The following is an 18626-nucleotide window of genomic DNA, read 5'->3' as shown; positions in this document are numbered from 1 at the left end:
AGTGGTCTTGTCCACGCTACATTTGAAGTCATGCTAGCATAGTTAACCTAACCTGTGTGTAAAGGTGGGTTTTTTTGTTTTTAAATACCCATGTAATGAAGTTGTGCTTTGAATTCTCTTCCCTCCACCCTCACCACCTCAAGCGTAGGTATTCCATATTCTGGACAGTTTTGTGACTTGGCTATCGCCCTGTACGTCGCACAAAGTAGTCTATAGCTTGATTTGGCTAGAATTTTGTTAGAAATTATCTCTGTCCATACTGGGCAGGGAAGCCTCACTAGCAACACACACACACACACACACACCATCATGGTATTTGCTAAGTCAGCTTGCAAATCCGTTGAGTGATCCGAAGGAATCCTGTCAATGGAGGCTAAGGAGAGAATCATCTTATTCCCTGGCCACTTACCCATCCCAGCCAGTGCCACCTACTTTGAGGGTTGAAAGTTCCTTAGCAAAGAGGCAGTCAGGTTGCTCTGTGTTTCTGCAACCTCACCACTCTCCATTTCTGTCCCTGCTTCAAATCAGCGTGGGCCTGTATTTTATATTAATTTTTTCCTCCATGTGCTTATTGTTGCATTCTTAATAAAACTAACTTTTCAGTAATGCTATTAAAAATGTCAATATAAAACCAACCAAATAACTAACTGCTTAAGTGCAAAAACTAAACACAAAACAACTCCTTTAGATTAAACTAGCACAAAAATTTTAGTAATAAGCAACACTGCTATCAGAACAGTTTTCTAGAGCAGGACACAAACTTACTTTGATGAAGCAAAAACGTATATATTTCTCAAACTGCTTTTTGGTGTCTGGGCCACAGAATGCTGTAAGAGGAATTGCTGACAGTTTCTGAAATGATGAAACATAATGATTTGCCTATTACACACAGATAAAGTCAATTTTAGTTTGATAAATTGTACAGCCAAGATTTTGGAGCCTTCCCTTCCTTCATTAGAATTGAATTGGCTTAATTTTCAGAATTCACATATCAAAAATAAGTACCTAATCCTGCACCAGTGAAATCAATGGGTTTATCTTGACTAGGAAGAGTGATCAAGTTTAGGTTTGGCATGTGCTAGCTAAGTCTGACCTAAACTCAACCACTTTTCCTAGGCAAGACAGGTAGCAGGATCTTGCCTACTGCAAACATGTAAGTGTGGAAAATAGCAATTATTGGGACTTGTCTTTATTGTTTTGTGCTAAGACTACAAGCTACATTTTCAGTAGGATTTTAGCCACTAGATTCCCACAGTTAGGGTGATATGCACAGCTAAACCTCTAGGCATGCTTTAAAATGTAAATATCTGAGCTGTATCCTTTTATAGGTTCAGGTGTATTTTTATTTTAGATATAAAAATATTCCTAATTTTTAATATATATCTGAGTGACTGGGTAGAAGAGACATCTTACCTTAGATTTTATCATCCATTTCACAAATTTATAATCATAATGTTGATTCGCCTCCATATCAGACAGATCCACATCTAAAAATAAAAATGAACGTAAACTGGAGCATAATATTATAGCACCTCCCAGATTCCAGTGGGAGGACACTTCTCTCTCAGTATTCTTTATTACAGTTGATACTAGAGTCACTATAAACCACTAGGAAGAGCTGAACCAAGTCTTGTGCGCCATTCAGAGTCTAATCCTGGTTTTGTCAGGGACTCGTTGTATGACTTGGAGGGTGGGGGGCGGGGAGAGGAGAATGGGATATTTACCTATTTCAAAGGGGCACTATGAGGCCTAATTAACTTAAGTGCAAAGTGCTATTACAGGCAGTCAATGGAAGACAGAAGACTGGGTCCAGGTCTACACTAGGAAAAATCCACACCTCAGAGATGCAGCTATACTGACCTAGCCCCCTAGCATAATTATAAAAATTCTTCCATCAACACAAGGAGGTCAATTACCTATGGCAATGGCAGAATCCCTCCCATCACCTACACTGAAGTGCAACAGCTACAGTTGCGCCTCAGTGTAGGTACAGCTCTTCCTAGTGTTTTTGTAGATCAGTAATTCTCAAACTTTTGCAAATCATATACTTTCCTAAACTATAAATCCAGTTAACCACCTTCTCACCTAACCCTAATTTCACATCTTCCCTGCAACAGCCATCAGACTTGATTAAATGAAAAAGTAATACAAAGGCAGTAATTAGAAATCACACCACTCAAAAAAATGGATGAACAGAGTTTACCAAAACTTACAAAAATAATCACCTCTGGGCCAAGTTCACACACAGAACATTTTAGCCCAAAAGGAGTTTGTTTGAAAGTGTTACGAGAAACTGAAAAAAATGGAGGCTTAAAATGGAAGTTGCATTTTAATCTTAACTATAGTGTATGCTCCCACTCCCTCATAATAAACCTTCACTGACTAAGTGCAGAAACATCAACAATCATGAAGTATCCTCCATCTGGAATGACAGGTTTCAATCCAACTTCTTGGAGTAGCTCAGCCATCCGATTACGCTTGCCTTCCAACTCTCGAGACAGCGAGTAGAAGTAGCAGTCTGGGTCATCCATGCGTTTAAAGTCGATCCAAAGAGCTTGTGCCAACGCCTCCTGCAAACATAATCAGCATACAAAGTTTTCCTGCAGGTGGACCCTTGCACACATGCAAAGTCCTACTGAAGTTACTGGGAGAGGTCACTGGGACTTTGCATGGTGTATGGACCTTCTCACATAGATCTCTTTGCAGGACCGGGGTCTTACTGAGTCCACAAATACCCCAAACCACTGCATCACAAAATGGAAGGTGTGCATTTATTTTGACAAGTTGTTATTATTTACTCTTTCTAGTGTTGTAACACCTAAAAGTCTCAATCAGGATCAGGCCCACATTCTGCTAGGCATTGCACCAGAGGAAGTCACAGTCCTTGCCTCAAGAGTTTACAGTGTAATTTGAAGTATAGTTTAGTTTTAATTATTGGTGCTAATACATGATAGAATACTAGTAAATAACTGTTTGGTAAAAGTAATTCACAGCAATATGAGATGTCACTGCAGCATCCTGCAATTACATTTTGGCTGAGAAAGGAGTCAGGCTGCCAGGCTTTGTGCAACAATGGTCACCTTTGCAGATTAATGCAATGAGAATTTTCAAGGTTCTGGTGTATTTTTTAAATTGCCTCATTAGTGACTCTAAAATTTGCCTTCTCTACCAGCACGTTTATCCCCAAGAAACTACATAAAAATATTTAGACATCTCAAAATTCATACTAATTTGTATTAATTGTATTGCAGTAGTGCCTGGAGGCCCCAACTCCTTTATGCAAGACACTGTACAAACAGAACCTCTCTCCTCTCCCATCTGTATCTACCTGTAACGGAGTTGGGCATGTATACAGCGTATTTTGCTGAACAACTTGCAAATGTTTTATCAAATGCTGTGGACCAATGGACCATCCAAGCTAAGGGGGAGGAGAAAAAACAGACATCTTAAAAATAAGGCAAGTTCGCAATTAGGACTCATAATAAAGAATTAAAAGTTGAAAGAATTCGAGGTATTCACAATGGGAAGAAGCAATAGTGCACTTCTGTTGACATAAAAACTGTACAAGTTTTGCTAAATGGCAGGTTTAGAAATGCTGGAGATAGAACTCATATATACTAATCAGTATAAAGCATTGTCATTACTTTACCAGAGCCAAATAAAATATTTATTGGTCACATATTTAATGGGACTTAAGCTAGCCTGAATTGTTGCATCTCTAATGTATTATGGGTGCAATTTTGTAGGCTAAAACTGTGCACACAAGCAATGGTGTTTTAGATCTGTGGAAGTAATAAAATCCTTAGATGTTTTAATGCCAACATTTTACACCCACTTCACAAAACTGGAAACAGGTTTTAAAAACACTCTGTATGTATCCTTCAGCGGTTTTGGCTCTTTCTGCAAAGCAAATAGTGTTTTGTACTTAATTTTTTAATATTCACCCCTCCCTTCCGTTTCACTTTCACAAGCGTTTATTTTTAGAATTAATAAGAGCATTGTTAGAGAGTGCATATTAAAGGTAGGTAGCATTTCCAAGTGAATATTGTCTGCAATTTTTTGTGAGTTGGATGCACAGTAAGCTTTCAAATGATAGAATGCAAAAATAGACAAGGTTTAGGTCAGATAAATACATATTATTTATGTAACAGATCTCTTACTCTGGTTGTTCTTACCTTCCAGCCAGTTACACTATATGTCTTTCCAGCACTTCCTATAGTTATTGTTCTCTCCCACATGCCTGGCAGTGTAGCTGCACATAAAATAAAGTGACTTGGTTGCCAGTGCACATACATGTTCCATACAATCACAAAAATCTGTACTGTTCCTAGCTAAGAGCAGCAATATTTTAATATAATATTGTAACAAACAAAGCTAGGAGAAAAATTCTTATTTTAAATGAAAAATGGAGAAGTGTATTTTGGAATAGAAATTAGGCAAGGATCAAAAAAAAGAAAGTTAAGGAATGAGCAAGACACACAGAGTGAAAACATCTTTCATTTTATGAAATTTGAATTGGTATGAATTTGGTGCTTGTGAAAGGTACCAGACTGTCAGCCCTGGAGACCAAAGCCTCCATTTATCCACAGAACAAATGCTGAATGACCACTGGCACACTCTGCTACACCTCCCTCTCACTGTGCTTTAATCTGAATTGGAGGGATCACCCCTAGAAATCCACCTCCGCTACGGCCATTCAGTCCTTGTCCACTCTGCGGGTGCTGCCATTAGGAATGTTAAGCAGTGCCAGTTGTGGTGACTGAGCCATCCACGCCCCCAAACATCTACTAATTCTACGTCAGCAACTTGAAAAACATCCATCCCTTAAGAATAAGTTTTGAACTGAGAGTGGGTGAAAGAAAGGGCAATGAAGTAGTTTCTCAGCTGTTACTGGATAACAGCAAAATCAAAATAATCATCATGGGATTGATTATAGTGTATCTCAAAATCCACAGTATCTGCCAATCTTCGCTACCGTTTATAAAATACACGGGAATAGCTGAACTGTTACAACTACTACTGAGATTCACAACTGTACCCCTGTAATGCACAGTCTTAGCATTCCTGCAGCCAGCCAAAGTGTTTCTCAGCACCTCTTAATTTCTGTAGAATTTAAGCTTTAATTTAAAAAATTCAATGTCAAAGCCTTATGATAGCACCAATACCTGCAATCTCCCCACCAAAATTTAATATTAACATACTTAAAAATATTTCACCAGCTGCCGAGAGTCAAAATGTGGCTTCAGACTTGCAGAAAGTGGATTCCTCAGTTTTGCAGAGTTAGGTTATGTCTATACTAGGAGCACTTTATTGGTATAGGACTACTGCTATACTATACCAGCAAATTGCCCTAGTGTGGATACAGAGATACTGGCAAAGCTGCGCTTTGTATCGATATAGCAAAAACACCGTGCCCCGCGCCCCACCCCCCCTCCGAATGAAAACAGGTTTGCTGGCATAACTGCATCTAGTCCAGGGGTTTCTGCCTGGACAGCTATATCTGTCAGGGATCACACCTCTTCACACTCCTGACCTGCCAGCATAGTTATGTCTGTCAGGAGTATGCAGAGGTATGATCCCTGACACACATAACCATGCTGGCAGAAGTCTACATTGTAGAGTTGATCTGGGCTACAGAATAAGCCTTCCAAAAGCATCCCTGGCTATCTGCTTTTGGTTGAAACTCCCAGATCTGTTCCGACTATCTAGCATAGACATAGCATATACAGTAGGTCTACTCTGCAGGTGGGAGGTGTGATTCCGCAACTCACGTAGACATACGGGCACTAGCTCTGATCAAGCTGGTGTGCTAAAAATAGCAACGTGGCTGCAGCAGCGTAGGCAGCTAGCCAGAGCCGCCACCCGAGTACATATCTAGGATCTTAGACATGATTGTGCTTGCGCAGCTAGCTTGAGCTGCCACCCATGCTATTTTTAGCGCACTAACTTGATCAGAGCTGGCAGATTTACTAACATTACACCTCCCACCTGCAATATAGCTAAATCCAGGAGTTCTTTGCTCTTTTCTCAACACTTATGGGTGGTTCTTGGGCTGTTGGTTTATGCCACAGACCTAGACAGCTCTTTTTCACCTCTGATTTCTGTAGTATCCAACTACAATGGGATTGTTAGCTGGACAAGCCTGTTAACTAGTTCATGGCTGATCATTGTAACAGTGGATAGGTCTACACTGGCTAAAAAACCCACAGGTGGCCCGGGTCAGCTGACTCGGGCTCAGGCTCCGGCTCCAGGGCTGAAAAATTGCTGTGTAGACATTCGGGTTCCAGCCCAAGCCCTAAACACAGCAATTTTCAGTCCTGCAGCCTGTTCCCCATGAGCCTGAATCAGCTGACTCAAGCCAGCCATGACTGTGTCACAGGGCTTTTATTCCAGTGTAGATGTACCCAATGTTGACATTTACACGGTCATTGCCAGGCCTCAGAATTAACACTGTATTGAGATGAACGAACCATCACGCCTTTCGTGGTGCCTCGTCACTAGGAAAAAAGATGTGTTCTTAACTCATGTTATCGAGCACATGGTAACTGGGGACACTTAGGAAAGTTAATACAAATTAACTAAAGGTGAGAATTTAAAGTGAATTTGTCAAACCACATTAAATTCTTGTGTGGAAACTCCATTCAGCATTAAAGTGATCTTCAGTTGGTTTAATATATAGTGAATTATGCTAAACCAAATTAAGGCCATTTTAATTCTGCTAGAGCAAAAGACTTTTCTTATATCTGCAGGCTTTTTCAGATGGCTTCAATGGAATGTCCTTTCTGACTCTCACAATCCATGGACCACTTCATAGGATAAGCCCAGATGCATTTCCCAAAGTTGTTACATATAAGGTTAGATGAGGGCACAAGGACTAGTGATTTCAGTTGTCCTGTTGCATCCCATCCCATTGTCATACTAAAGAGCTATTGCCAAATCCAGCACAACGGTCAGGAGTTCTCTCTAGGGAGGCCCATAAGCAAGGCTGTCATAGACGCAATGGCAAAATTCCACGGGCAAATTTTCACAGTACCTGTACTAGAACTGGTTCAAGTCAGTGCCCATCACTGTCATTTTGGGGCACATTTACAAATGTAAAACACAAAACAATTAGCAAATGAGAAACCCATCTTCCCCCTAACCAGCACTCATCTCTCCAACAGACTTGTAACCTTGAAAACAAAAAGTCAGTTTGAACAGATGCATCTTCTATTGAGCTATGTAGGCTGTAGTATTTAAGCACCACGTCCTAAAGGCTGACAAACTGGCTCCAGCATACTGCAAGCACAAGTGAATGTCAAAGCTAGGTGCCCTCTGTTTAGGCCATGTCTACACTATAGGTGCTATAGTGGCACAGATCTATGGTGCTACACCTACAAGCATGCCACTTAGCCAAGACACTTCCTACAGTGACAGAAGGGGTTTTTCCCCCTCACAGGAGATAATCCAATTTTCCAAGCGGTGGTAGCTACGTCAATGGAAGAGCTGCAACTAAGCCCCTAAGCACCATAGCTACGTTGACCTAACTTTTAAACTTAGACCAGACCTGAGACTGTTTTGCAAACTACTCCCAGGAATTCAAGCATGGGGACAGATAGCAGGAGCATTCCACACAATAATAGCAGGGAGAAGGTAGAGGGGGAAAGGGCAGTCTATCACTTTCACAAGCCATAAATTAATATGCAGGATTAAATGGAATGGGGAGCATTTTTTCTATGCTGTATGGCAATATCATTATATTCAAACTCAGTACGGTTTAAAATAATTAATGCCAATTAAGTGCTGGGAATTATCTGTAAGGTAACACATATAAGCATATTACCTGGGCTGGGGCACTGTTTGTTGAAATGCCAACAGAATCCTCAATTACGATATGAGAACTCTAAATCTGCCACTATAGCTCTAATCGTTACTCATAAGAGATTTGCACTTTTACAAAAGTCAGATAAGGGTTAGAGACATGATGAAGTGTTCTATATTAGAGAAGACTGCCTGAGCGACAGAATAAAGACTATGCTAATTTTATGATATACGACTAGCTACCCTATTAGATTATATAATAAGAACCACCACCAGACTCTGTAATATCCATTTTGCATCTTTCATGTAAGAAGCATCACTGCATTTGATTGAATGTGTAAAGCTTAATATAAAAACCTTGCAGCTTCTACATAGTGAAATAGTGGATTTTTTTTCCTTGTATTATTTTTAATGTACAGTTATAAAAACTAAGAAGCTGAAGTTAAAAAAAAAGTCTTGCTTCTTTTAGTAAAAGAAGACTTTATCAGTTACATTTTTATTCTGAAGGTTTTATGGTTGGTAGGTTTTTAACAATAAATTGTAAGATCATTTGATGGGATCTGTTAGAGTATGCAGCTAAAGCCAGTTGACTCATACTCTAAGCTTTAACTTGAGTCATTATCACACTGGAATTGTAAATTTTATGTTGTGCAATAAAAATGCTTTTTGTTCATCTGGTATTTTTTCCTTCAAAATGTTAAAACAAAGTTATACTAATAATATACTAATAAAACTAAGAGTTATTTCCTCCATGTCCCAGTGGGCAACAGGCCTCTTGTATGATATTATGATTAGGCCACCAAGTTGGCCTTAAAAATAGGATTTTTTTAAAATAGCATTAGAAAGCAAAAAAAAACAAACCTCGTGGCCTGCATGTCCCACAGATATCAGTGGGAGCTGAGCATGCAAAAGGACTACATCTTCAGCAAGCAGAAAGCAATACATTAATTCAGTTACACTAAACTCATCTTAACTACCAGTTTTCCAAAGTCATTGTAGACCAAAAAAAACATTTGCTTATTCCTAGTTAATCTCAAATTTTATCATTAATAAAAATTAGTGGGTAATTTATCTGTAAATCTCAAAGCACTTTATAAAGAAGGATATCATGATTGCCACTTTAAAAGATGGGGAAACTGAGGCAGGGAGACATGAATGGTTTGCTCAAGGACGCACATTATATCAGCATCAGCGCCAGGAACAGAACACAGTTCTTCTGACTGTCAGGAAAGTTAATTTTATGCCTTTTGGGTTAACATTTTAATTTCAACAGGGCTACTTTATTGGGCATCATTAAAATTCACCTTCATTGTCCTAACATGGGACTTCATAACTCTACAGTCCATTACCTTTCAGCTGGGTGTTCATGCAAGTAGCTACTTCCAGAACCAAAACCTGTGTATAGCTGAGAAGATAATCCTTAATAATAAACTAGCAAGGCAAGGGATTTTGGGGGAAAAAAAAATTGAAGGAGAAAGTAGTTAAGGAGATCAATGGTAATTGGGACAAAATACAACACAGTTTTACAAAAGGTAGACCATGCCAAACCAACCTGATCTCCTTCTTTGAGAAGGTAACAGATTTTTTAGACAAAGGAAACACAGTGGATCTAATTTACCTCAATTTCAGTAAGGCATTTGATACAGTTCCACATGGGGAATTAGTAGCCAAATTGGAAAAGATGGGGATCAATATGAAAATTGAAAGGTGGATAAGGAACTGGTTAAAGGGGAGACTACAGCGGGTCATACTGAAAGGTGAACTGTCAGTCTGGAAGGAGGTTACTAGTGGAGTTCCTCAGAGATTGGTTTTGGGACCAATTTATTTAATCTTTTTATTACTGACCTTGACAGAAAAAGTGGGAATGTGCTAATAAAGTTTGCAGATGATACGAAGCTGGGAGGTATTACCAATACAGAGGGGGAATGGGATATCATACAGGAAGAGCTGGATGACCTTGTAAACTGGAGTAATAGTAATAGGGTAAAAGTGCAAGGTCATGCATTTAGGGATTAACAATAAGAATTTTTGTTATAAACTGGTGACGCATCGCTTGGAAGTAACAGAGGAGGAGAAGAAGGACCTCAGAGTATTGGTTGATCGCAGGATGACTATGAGCTGCCAATGTGATATGGCCATGAGAAAAGCTAATGCGGTCTTGGGATGCATCAGGAGAGGTATTTCCAGTAGAGATAAGGAGGTGTTAATACCGTTATACAAGGCACTGGTGAGACCTCATCTGGAATATTGTGTGCAGTTCTAGTCTCCCATGTTTAAGAAGGATGAATTCAAACTGGAACAGGTACAGAGAAGGGCTACTAGGATGATCTGAGGAATGGAAAACCTGTCCTATGAAAGGAGACTCAAAAAGCTTGGCTTGTTTAAGCATAACCAAAAGAAGGCTGAGGGGAGATATGATTGCTCTCTAGAAATATTATCAGAGGGATAAATACCAGGGAGGGAGAGGAATTATTTAAGATCAGTACCAATGTGGACACAAGAACAAATGGATATAAACTGGCCATCAGGAAGTTTAGACTTGAAATTAGATGAAGGTTTCCAACCATCAGAGGAGTGAAGTTCTGAAATAGCCTTCCAAGGGGAGAAGTGGAGGCAAAAGACATATCTGGCTTCAAGACTAAGCTTGATAAGTTTATGAAGGGGATGGTATGATGGGATGACCTAATTTTGGCATAGCACCCAGAGTGATTTCAGTGTTTGAAATGCCCATTATTTTTTAATACCCTCTGCTTGGGAGAAAGGTGTAGGAAATAATCTTCTACTAATTTTGTTCTTTACCTTTTTCCAACTTTTTTTTTCCTGTTTTTTATGGGAAAAACAATAATGTGGTTTCCTTATTATGCACTAGCCTCACTGATTATGTCAGCAGAGCTCCAGGAAAGAGGTTTGATAGTGAGCTCTTGTTCCCTTCCCTCAGCTAGCTCTGCAACAAAGCACACCACTGAGATGTAGAGTCTCTAAGGTGCCACAAGTACTCCTTTTCTTTTTGCAGATACAGACTAACATGGGCTGCTACTCTGAAACCAGTGATTATGACGTTATTCTTCAACAAAGAATTGAATTAGGGTGGGATTTTCAATAGGACCTAAGTGGTTTAGGAGTACAAGGCCCATCTACTTTCTATGGGACTTGCATGTCTCAATCCACTTAAATGCTTTTGAAAATTCCACCTTTAATCTTTTAAATAAAGATTTAGAAAATAAAGGATGTTCCTCATCAGAGTTTCATAATTTTAAACTAAACCAAAATTATAGTTTGAACTACTTGACAGCATCAGTTATCTTTGAGATGCACATTTATGATATCCTTCCACAACCATCTGCGTGGTTATACAAAAATCAGTACCTATTTTAATGTGTTTATTTCCTTTGTACACCAGCCATTCATACACCTCATCACTGAAGCACAGGGTGTCATGTTTAATACAGAGATCAGCTATTACCTGGAGTTCTTCTTTGGTAAATACCTAGAAGGCAAAAAGGGAGGGCCAATGCATTAATCAGTGTATTTAAGATACACTCTGAAATTACAACTACTATGTTAAACTAGAATGGAAGTCTTACCTTGCCTATAGGGTTGTGAGGAGTATTCAGTAGAATAGCTTTTGTTCTGGAATTAAATTTACTAGCAAGTTCAGTTGCATCTAAGACCCAATCAGCACTAGATGCAGAGTTCCCAATAACAGTTTTCTAGAATAGGAATAAATGCCTGTATTACTTAAGTGCAACACACATTATAGCCCAGACCATGCCTTTCCCCATGCAAAGCTCACAGGAAGACCAAAGTTAGGAAACTATCTGTGCCCTACTGCAACGTGTAGTCAAGAGGAGAAAGCTTCAGCAGTCATTGAGCACGTGGAGAGCATGACCCTTCTAAGCTTCATACAGTTACACATTACAGTGAGGGACATGGCATAAGAACTGCTGGAGTTCACCTCAGTTCACAAAGACAGGGTCAAAATTTCTTACACCGGGAAATCCCTGCAAGTCTTCAGGAAGTTACTAATGCTGTAGAACAGTTCTCCCCAGCTCTGCCTCCCACAAAACTGTGGGAGCTCAACTGCACAGAGTGCAGGCACAACGCCTTCCTTAGACTGGAAGAATAATACTAGGTTACTTCAATACCCATCCCTCTAGATTTTTGTTCCAAAGAACAGAAGTTTTCTGGTCCTTTCAGTACAACTAATTAGTAGTTTTCTTTCAAATATCTGAGGTGTTGCTATTTGAAAATCAACCACAGAGAAATTGCTAATCTCCATAACTAAAAAGGAAACAGTCATTCCACTTTTTGTGGTAAATGGAAGACCATTCCTAATTTAGTAGGCAGTTTTTGGAATAGAGATTATATCCCATCACTTCACAAGCTGCTGAACAGGATCAGAAACCAACTCTTTAAAATAACAAATACGTAAACTAGGCATGTGATCACCCTTCCATTATTTTGTGTTTCAAAACTTTTCTGATGGTGTCAAACAAAAGGACTTTAGGAGCTTTCAGCATGCAGAAGTTGAATTAAATGGGAAACAGTGCCCTACTCTTTACAACACTTGTAGAACACTATTTCTATAATGCTTTGGATAGCATCACCTCTGAGCCTTATATTGTAGCATTTTATCTCATTTATTATATAGTTGTATGTTAAGAACAACTAAACGGGGACCATCTATAATGTGATTATCAAATGTTATTAATCACAGAATTATTTTGTGAGACTAATAATAAATAATAATAATATTTTTTTTAAAAACATACATATCTCAATGGGATAAAAACAGGTTTTCCTCCTGCCATCTTCACCATGGGCTCATAACAGTCAAAAAATGGCTCTATTATTATCACCTGAAATTAAAACATACAGTCAGCAAGACCTAGAATTGAGAAATTACTATGCGTTGTAACATCATATTACTTTCTTCAGATTTACTTTGGCCATATGAATTTACTGTGCACCTTGGGCATTCAAACCGGATTTGATAATGCACAATTTTCATCGTCTTAGAACATCATATGGCAATGCTCTCAATCTGATAATTAGAGGTACTACTCACTAAGATAACATATATTAGTAGTACTTCAGAGATTAGACATGGGCAATTCTTCTCAAGTTAAACACTACAGTTGCTACTAGCATATAATGTTAGAAGTGCTTACGGACAGAGACACAAAAGGTATTAAAACGTGGAGAGACGAGGCAAAAGGGGTAGTGAACAATGGCAAAGGATTAAGGTAATACAAAAGACTCAAAGAGTGACAGAGACAAAAGGGGAGAGAAGATCAAAGCAACAAGGATGAGAACACAAAACAGAAGTATTCTTAAGAAAAGGAAAAAAGCCAATGTACCACACCAGAAAAAGCACTTGTCAGTTACAGTGTCTCCCAAATACCGCTTCCCAAAAAGCCATTTCAGGTATCTGGTAGCAGTGGGAAACAAAGCAATAATGAAAGGATGAATCATCAGGCCTACCATATGAAAACAAATACTGATCCTAACTTTAAAAATGTGTATACTTTTTTTTCCCTTCACACTGGTACCATATAATAGTCTGAAACAAAATCTGAACTATAATGGCTATTCAAACATTGAGAACAGATACCCTGAACCATATTTAGTTTCTTGATGCAGACAGCAGCCCACAAAGTTTGTAAAATAGGAATTAGTGGATGTTAACGGCAACAATGAGGTAGAAGTACAATAAATAGGGGAGGAGGCCTGCATGTTGGTGAATGGGATGGAGGCATTCATGAGACAGTCTCCTTATTGAGATATGGCCCAGTCTCTAAAAATGTTTGCCAGCCCCTCACCTACATGACAGGGCTCTTAATTATCTGGCGTAGGCTAAATAGATAAAACTGCAATTTATATATTTTTTAAAAACACTAGAAAGAAAACATCAACATAATTAATTTTATTTTGGTAGCAATAATAAAATACTTCAGATAAAGCTTACTTCATCTCCCACTTCAATTAACCCCTGTATTGCACTAAACAGAGATCCATATCCTCCCACTGTCACCAAGACGTCTGTGTAAGGATCAATCTTTCTTCCACAAACCTTCTCATATACCTGGGACAAGGCTTTCACCAGCAATGGATGGCCCTGTTCAAAATAAAGAAAAAACGCATGTGGTGTGCGCTATATATTACAGACAACTGATAATACAAAAATTTATCTATGCACACATACACGCTTTATCTCTCAATAAACAGAAATAACTGTGGACAGAATTATTAATAAGTAGGAGATTACTGGTATGATTTAGAGGAGATATTGTCCTGTAAGTGTTTGATTTCTTTCATACACAAAAATCAAAACAGGAGGAGGAGGCTGTTTGTTTGAAACAAAGAAAAATACAAGGTGAGCCCCTACACTACCAGTTTTAGCCTAAAATCACAAGTGGGTTTTAAAGGGGTTTGTGGGTGATGGGGAAGGAGGAGAGGTTCAATTTCTTGATTCCTACCAGGCAATTCTTTCTACATCTGATGGTTTTGGGTTCTAAAATGCCAATTTAGCAGTATCCTACCCCAAGGTAGCTCCAGGAGCCTCTGGTGTGCTAGGCCAGTTATGAAGGACAATATATAACCCCATTTCATTCCCTCCCCTATAGGGACACAGAGACGGAGAGGTCTCATTGTTTCCTTTCCTTGCACTCCCTCATCTGTCTGTATTGTGATGGGGTATATAGGCCTCCCGCTGGCTGGAAAGAGAATAATGAGAGCCGTGGGCTCAAACTCCAACCCATTACACCTGTGAGATCAGTCAAACCTGGAGGGAGGAGATAAAAGAGGAAAAGCCCGGCTTAGTGGGTACTGAGATGGGCAGGCCTAGGCCTGCCAGAACTAGACCAAAGGGGACCCTGAACCCAGGCCACAACTGAATTCTTGGGACAATGAATGAATGAAGAAAGGAAAAAAAAAAAAAAAAGACTGGAGGGAAGATTAAAGGTTGAAAAAAATCAGGGAAATCAGAGGGGACACCAAGCAGCAAACCCTGAACAGCACCCACTACTCCTCAAAGGCATCTAAGGAGTCTGCGTATTGCCCAGAGGAATTCTGCCTGGAGGCAACTGGATGAGAGACTGGAAATAGACCCCCATAGTCATAGAGCACCAGAACCAGTCCAGATTCCTTCTCCTGGTGTGATGGATGGCCATCTTGGCCAGCGCCAGGAGGAGGTTAACAAAGAAGTCTCAACTTTCTAGGGCCTCAGCCCAACTTAGTAGTAGATAACTGGGAGAAGGTGTGGATTTCTTGTGCTAGCCCCTTGAAGAGGGGCCAGCTGGGCCCAGCAGAAAACTAGAGACTGCTAGATGCCAGAGTCTCTCTGGAACAGGTAGGCCTGGTATACAACCTTTGACTACGCTTTGTTCCCTGTAACCAATTTACTCTCTTTTTGGTATCTGAGGACAGGCTAAGGTAGGAAGTAACCTATGGAGGAAGCAAAAGTCCGAACAGACATACCTTAGCAACTTATTGCAGGGTCCCTGAACTGAAACCCACAGGGAAGGGTGGACCTAGTTCCCCTACTGACCCTCTGAGGATGGTGGTGTGAAGATTTCTGGAGACAAGGGCTGGAAGGCCAATAAATGTGAAGTTGGGCTGAAGACTTGACATGAAGCTACTGGACTATTGTTGTACTGGACTTGGATTCCCTGGAAGGGGTGAGACCGTAAGTGACCTGGCCAGAGGATTGGCAGGGTACACATGCTGCACTATAAGATGATAATCTGAGTGAATGACTCTGCTTTAAATAAACCTACACTAGGAATGTTGATCAGCAGCTGGTAAGCTCTATTACAGAAATCCACGCTTGGAAGGAGGAAGAGGAGCCAAGATGAAAGGGAACAAAGTTATACACCTAACTTAAAATTAAGTCTTTAAGTTTCCCATGTAACAAACTTTCCCCAAAGTTCAATGTACTCACAAAGCCACGTGTGTACTGGTTCAGCCTATCAACTGTCGCTGCCTTGGCTAGCTCTTCTTTAACATAGCTAGGAGGGGATATATCTGGAAGGCCTTGACCAAGGTTAACAATTGAGGGGTCTGCAGCCACCTTAGTAAATTCAACCCTAGGGAAAAATGTGTGTGTGTTAAAGTTTTATCAAGAAAATTATCCTGCTCATTTGTCAACTTTAAACATAAAAGCAATGGGCTGAATCCACAGTGGGCCAATGGACTCTAGAAAGGCAAGACCCCTAGAGGAGAGGAGGGAGCACTGCAAGGCTATTAGGAACCCCAAGCGTGGGCAGAACCATCTGGGGAGATGGTGTCTCCAGAGCGTATCTCCTGAACAGCCTGTATTGCCAGGACTCATAGGGGACCCTGTCTGCAAACAAAAACTACACACCCCCAACGTACTCCCTGAAGGAAGGCAGCAGTGAAACAATACTGCTGGGGTGAATCCCCCCCCCACTCAGACCATAGTGGATCTTGCTGAAGCAGGCAGGTGCAATTACTGGGGTGAATCTAACCTGAAAGCCTAGCAAACATTTAAGCCAGCAAGACTCACAGTATTAGCCAGTCCTCTCACGGAGCTCTGTAAACATTCCTAGTCATACCAGTCTATGGACCAATGCATGGAACAACAAACTCTATTAAGCCCGCCAAAAGCTAATTATAGAATTTTTAGCCTGCAATTTTTTCTCCTTTTGTGTGCTCTTTCCTTCTGCCCTTCCCTCACCATCCAATTGTTAACCAGATAAAAAAAAATTACGGTTACAGTGTCACAGCCGTGGTCTACACTACACAGTTAGGTCGAATTTAGCCGCGTTAGGTCGATTTTATAAAGCAACCCCGTTCAGTCGACCTAAAGGTCTCTTAAAATTGACTTCTGTACTCCTCCCCGGCGAGGGGAGTAGCGCTAAAATCGACCTTGCTGGGTCAAATTTGGGGTAGTGCAGATGCAAATAGACGTTATTGGCCTCCAGGAGCTATCCCAGAGTGCCCCAATGTGACCACTCTGGACAGCATTTTCAACTCCAATACACTAGCCAGGTACACAGGAAAAGCCCCGGGAACTTTTGAATTTTATTTCCTGTTTGGTCAGCATGGCAAGCTCAGCAGCAGAGGTAACCATGCAGTCCCCTGCAGAATCGCAAATGAGCTCCAGCATGGAGCGAACGGGAGACACTGGATCTGACTGCTGTATGGAGAGAAGAATCTGTGCAGGCAGAAAAAGAAGAAATGCTAATATATATGCCAAAAATCGCACAGGGCATGATGGACAGAGGCTACAACAGGGACAAGCAGCAGTACCGCGTGAAAGTCAAGGAGCTCAGGCAAGCCTACCAAAAGACAAAGGAGGCAAATTGTCACTCTGGGTCAGAGCCCCATACATGCCACTTCTATGATCAGCTGCACGGAATTCTAGGTGGGAGATCCTACCACTACCCCACCACTGTCCGTGCACACCTGCAAGGGGGGAGTCTCATGCAACACAGAGGAGGAGGAGGAGGAGGATGATATGGAGGAGAATGTGCAGCAGGCAAGCGGTGAATCCGTTCTCCCCAGCAGCCAGGAGCTTTTCATCACCCTGGAGCCAATACCCTCCCACAGCGGGATCCCCGACCCTGAAAATGGAGAAGGCACCTCTGGTGAGTGCACATTGGTAACTACAGTACAGGGCGTAAAAGCAATAGTGTTTAATGTCTGATTTTCCCTGAAGACCTGGGATGCATTCGCGGCCAGTACAGCTACTGGAAAAGTCTGTTAACATGTCTGGGAATGGAGCGGGAATCCTCCAGGGACATCTCCATGAAGCTCTCCTGGAGGTACTCTGAAAGCCTTTGCAGAAGGTTTCTGGGGAGGGCTGCCTTATTTCGCCCTCCATGGTAGGATACCTTACCACGCCAAGCCAGTAGCAAGTAGTCTGGAATCATTGCAGCACAAAGCATGGCAGCGAATGGTCCTGGGTTTTGTTTGCATTCAAGCAACATTGGGTCTTCATCTTTCTGTGTTAGTCTCAAGAGAGTGATATCATTCATGGTCACCTGGTTGAAATAGGGGAATTTTTGTACGGGAACAGTAAAAGGACCCCGTTCATGCTGGGCTGTTTGCGCTTGGCTAAAAGGGATCATCCCATAGCCATGCGGCGGGGGGAAGGGTGAAGGGATCATCCCAAACAGCCACGCGGAGGGGTAGGGGGAGGCGTGTGCTGCACATTCACCCGAAAACCGCAGCCCCTCCTTTTAAATGGCAAACCGAACCAGCATTGCTTGCTATGGGAAAGGAGGACGCTGCAGTTTGAAAACATTCCCACATGTTATGAAGGTGTTAGAAGCCAAACCCCTGTACCCTTTGGCTTACCATGGCTGCCTGGAAACCGAATTCTGTTGCCCAGCCTTGTGTGATGTGTCACCATACCAGCAGGTGCTCAATATAAAAGGCAAAATGCGACCTAAAGCACATGTGCTGTCTGCTTTGAATTGCTTGATTCACTGTGAAAGAGTCTCCCTTTTGTTCTCAGAAATGTATCATCTTAAATTTTACTCTCCCTTTTTATCCCCCTACAGGTGCAAATGTTTCTATGCTCCCCCTATCATCTCCATCCCTGAGGTTATCGCAGATTAGAAGGCGAAAAAAACGCACTCGCGATGACATGTTTTCTGACCTCATGCAGTCCTCCCGCACTGATAGGGCACAGCTGAATGCATGGAGGCATTCAGTGGCAGAGTCCAGGAAAGCATTAAGTGAGCGCGATGAGAAGAGGCAGGATGCAATGCTGAGGCTAATGGGAGAGCAAACGGACATGCTCAGGTGTCTCATAGAGCTGCAAGAAAGCCAACAAGAGCACAGACCGCTGCTGCATC

At 41.1% G+C, this 18626-nt stretch overlaps 1 protein-coding gene across 10 annotated transcripts in view; it reads right to left on the bottom strand.

Annotated features, from left to right (window-relative positions):
- The window catches only part of KYAT3 (kynurenine aminotransferase 3), a 56477-nt gene that overhangs the window by 2649 nt on the left and 35202 nt on the right, over positions 1-18626 (bottom strand). For 6 of the 10 annotated variants that reach the window (XM_073357132.1, XM_073357130.1, XM_073357131.1 and 3 more), the window contains 10 exons: positions 15743-15887; positions 13769-13918; positions 12573-12659; positions 11385-11510; positions 11167-11287; positions 4176-4252; positions 3329-3418; positions 2384-2570; positions 1414-1487; positions 766-852 (listed from right to left, as the gene is read on the bottom strand). In XM_073357132.1, the coding sequence (XP_073213233.1) occupies positions 766-852; positions 1414-1487; positions 2384-2570; positions 3329-3418; positions 4176-4252; positions 11167-11287; positions 11385-11510; positions 12573-12659; positions 13769-13918; positions 15743-15887 (1144 nt within the window). The remainder of the gene's footprint in view (positions 1-765; positions 853-1413; positions 1488-2383; positions 2571-3328; positions 3419-4175; positions 4253-11166; positions 11288-11384; positions 11511-12572; positions 12660-13768; positions 13919-15742; positions 15888-18626) is intronic. The other 4 variants (XM_073357135.1, XM_073357134.1, XM_073357136.1 and 1 more) reach the window with 4 other exon arrangements.

This window comes from Lepidochelys kempii, chromosome 8 (assembly GCF_965140265.1).
Source record: "Lepidochelys kempii isolate rLepKem1 chromosome 8, rLepKem1.hap2, whole genome shotgun sequence".
NCBI lineage: Eukaryota > Metazoa > Chordata > Testudines > Cheloniidae > Lepidochelys > Lepidochelys kempii.
This window is presented reverse-complemented; position numbering and strand designations above follow the sequence as displayed.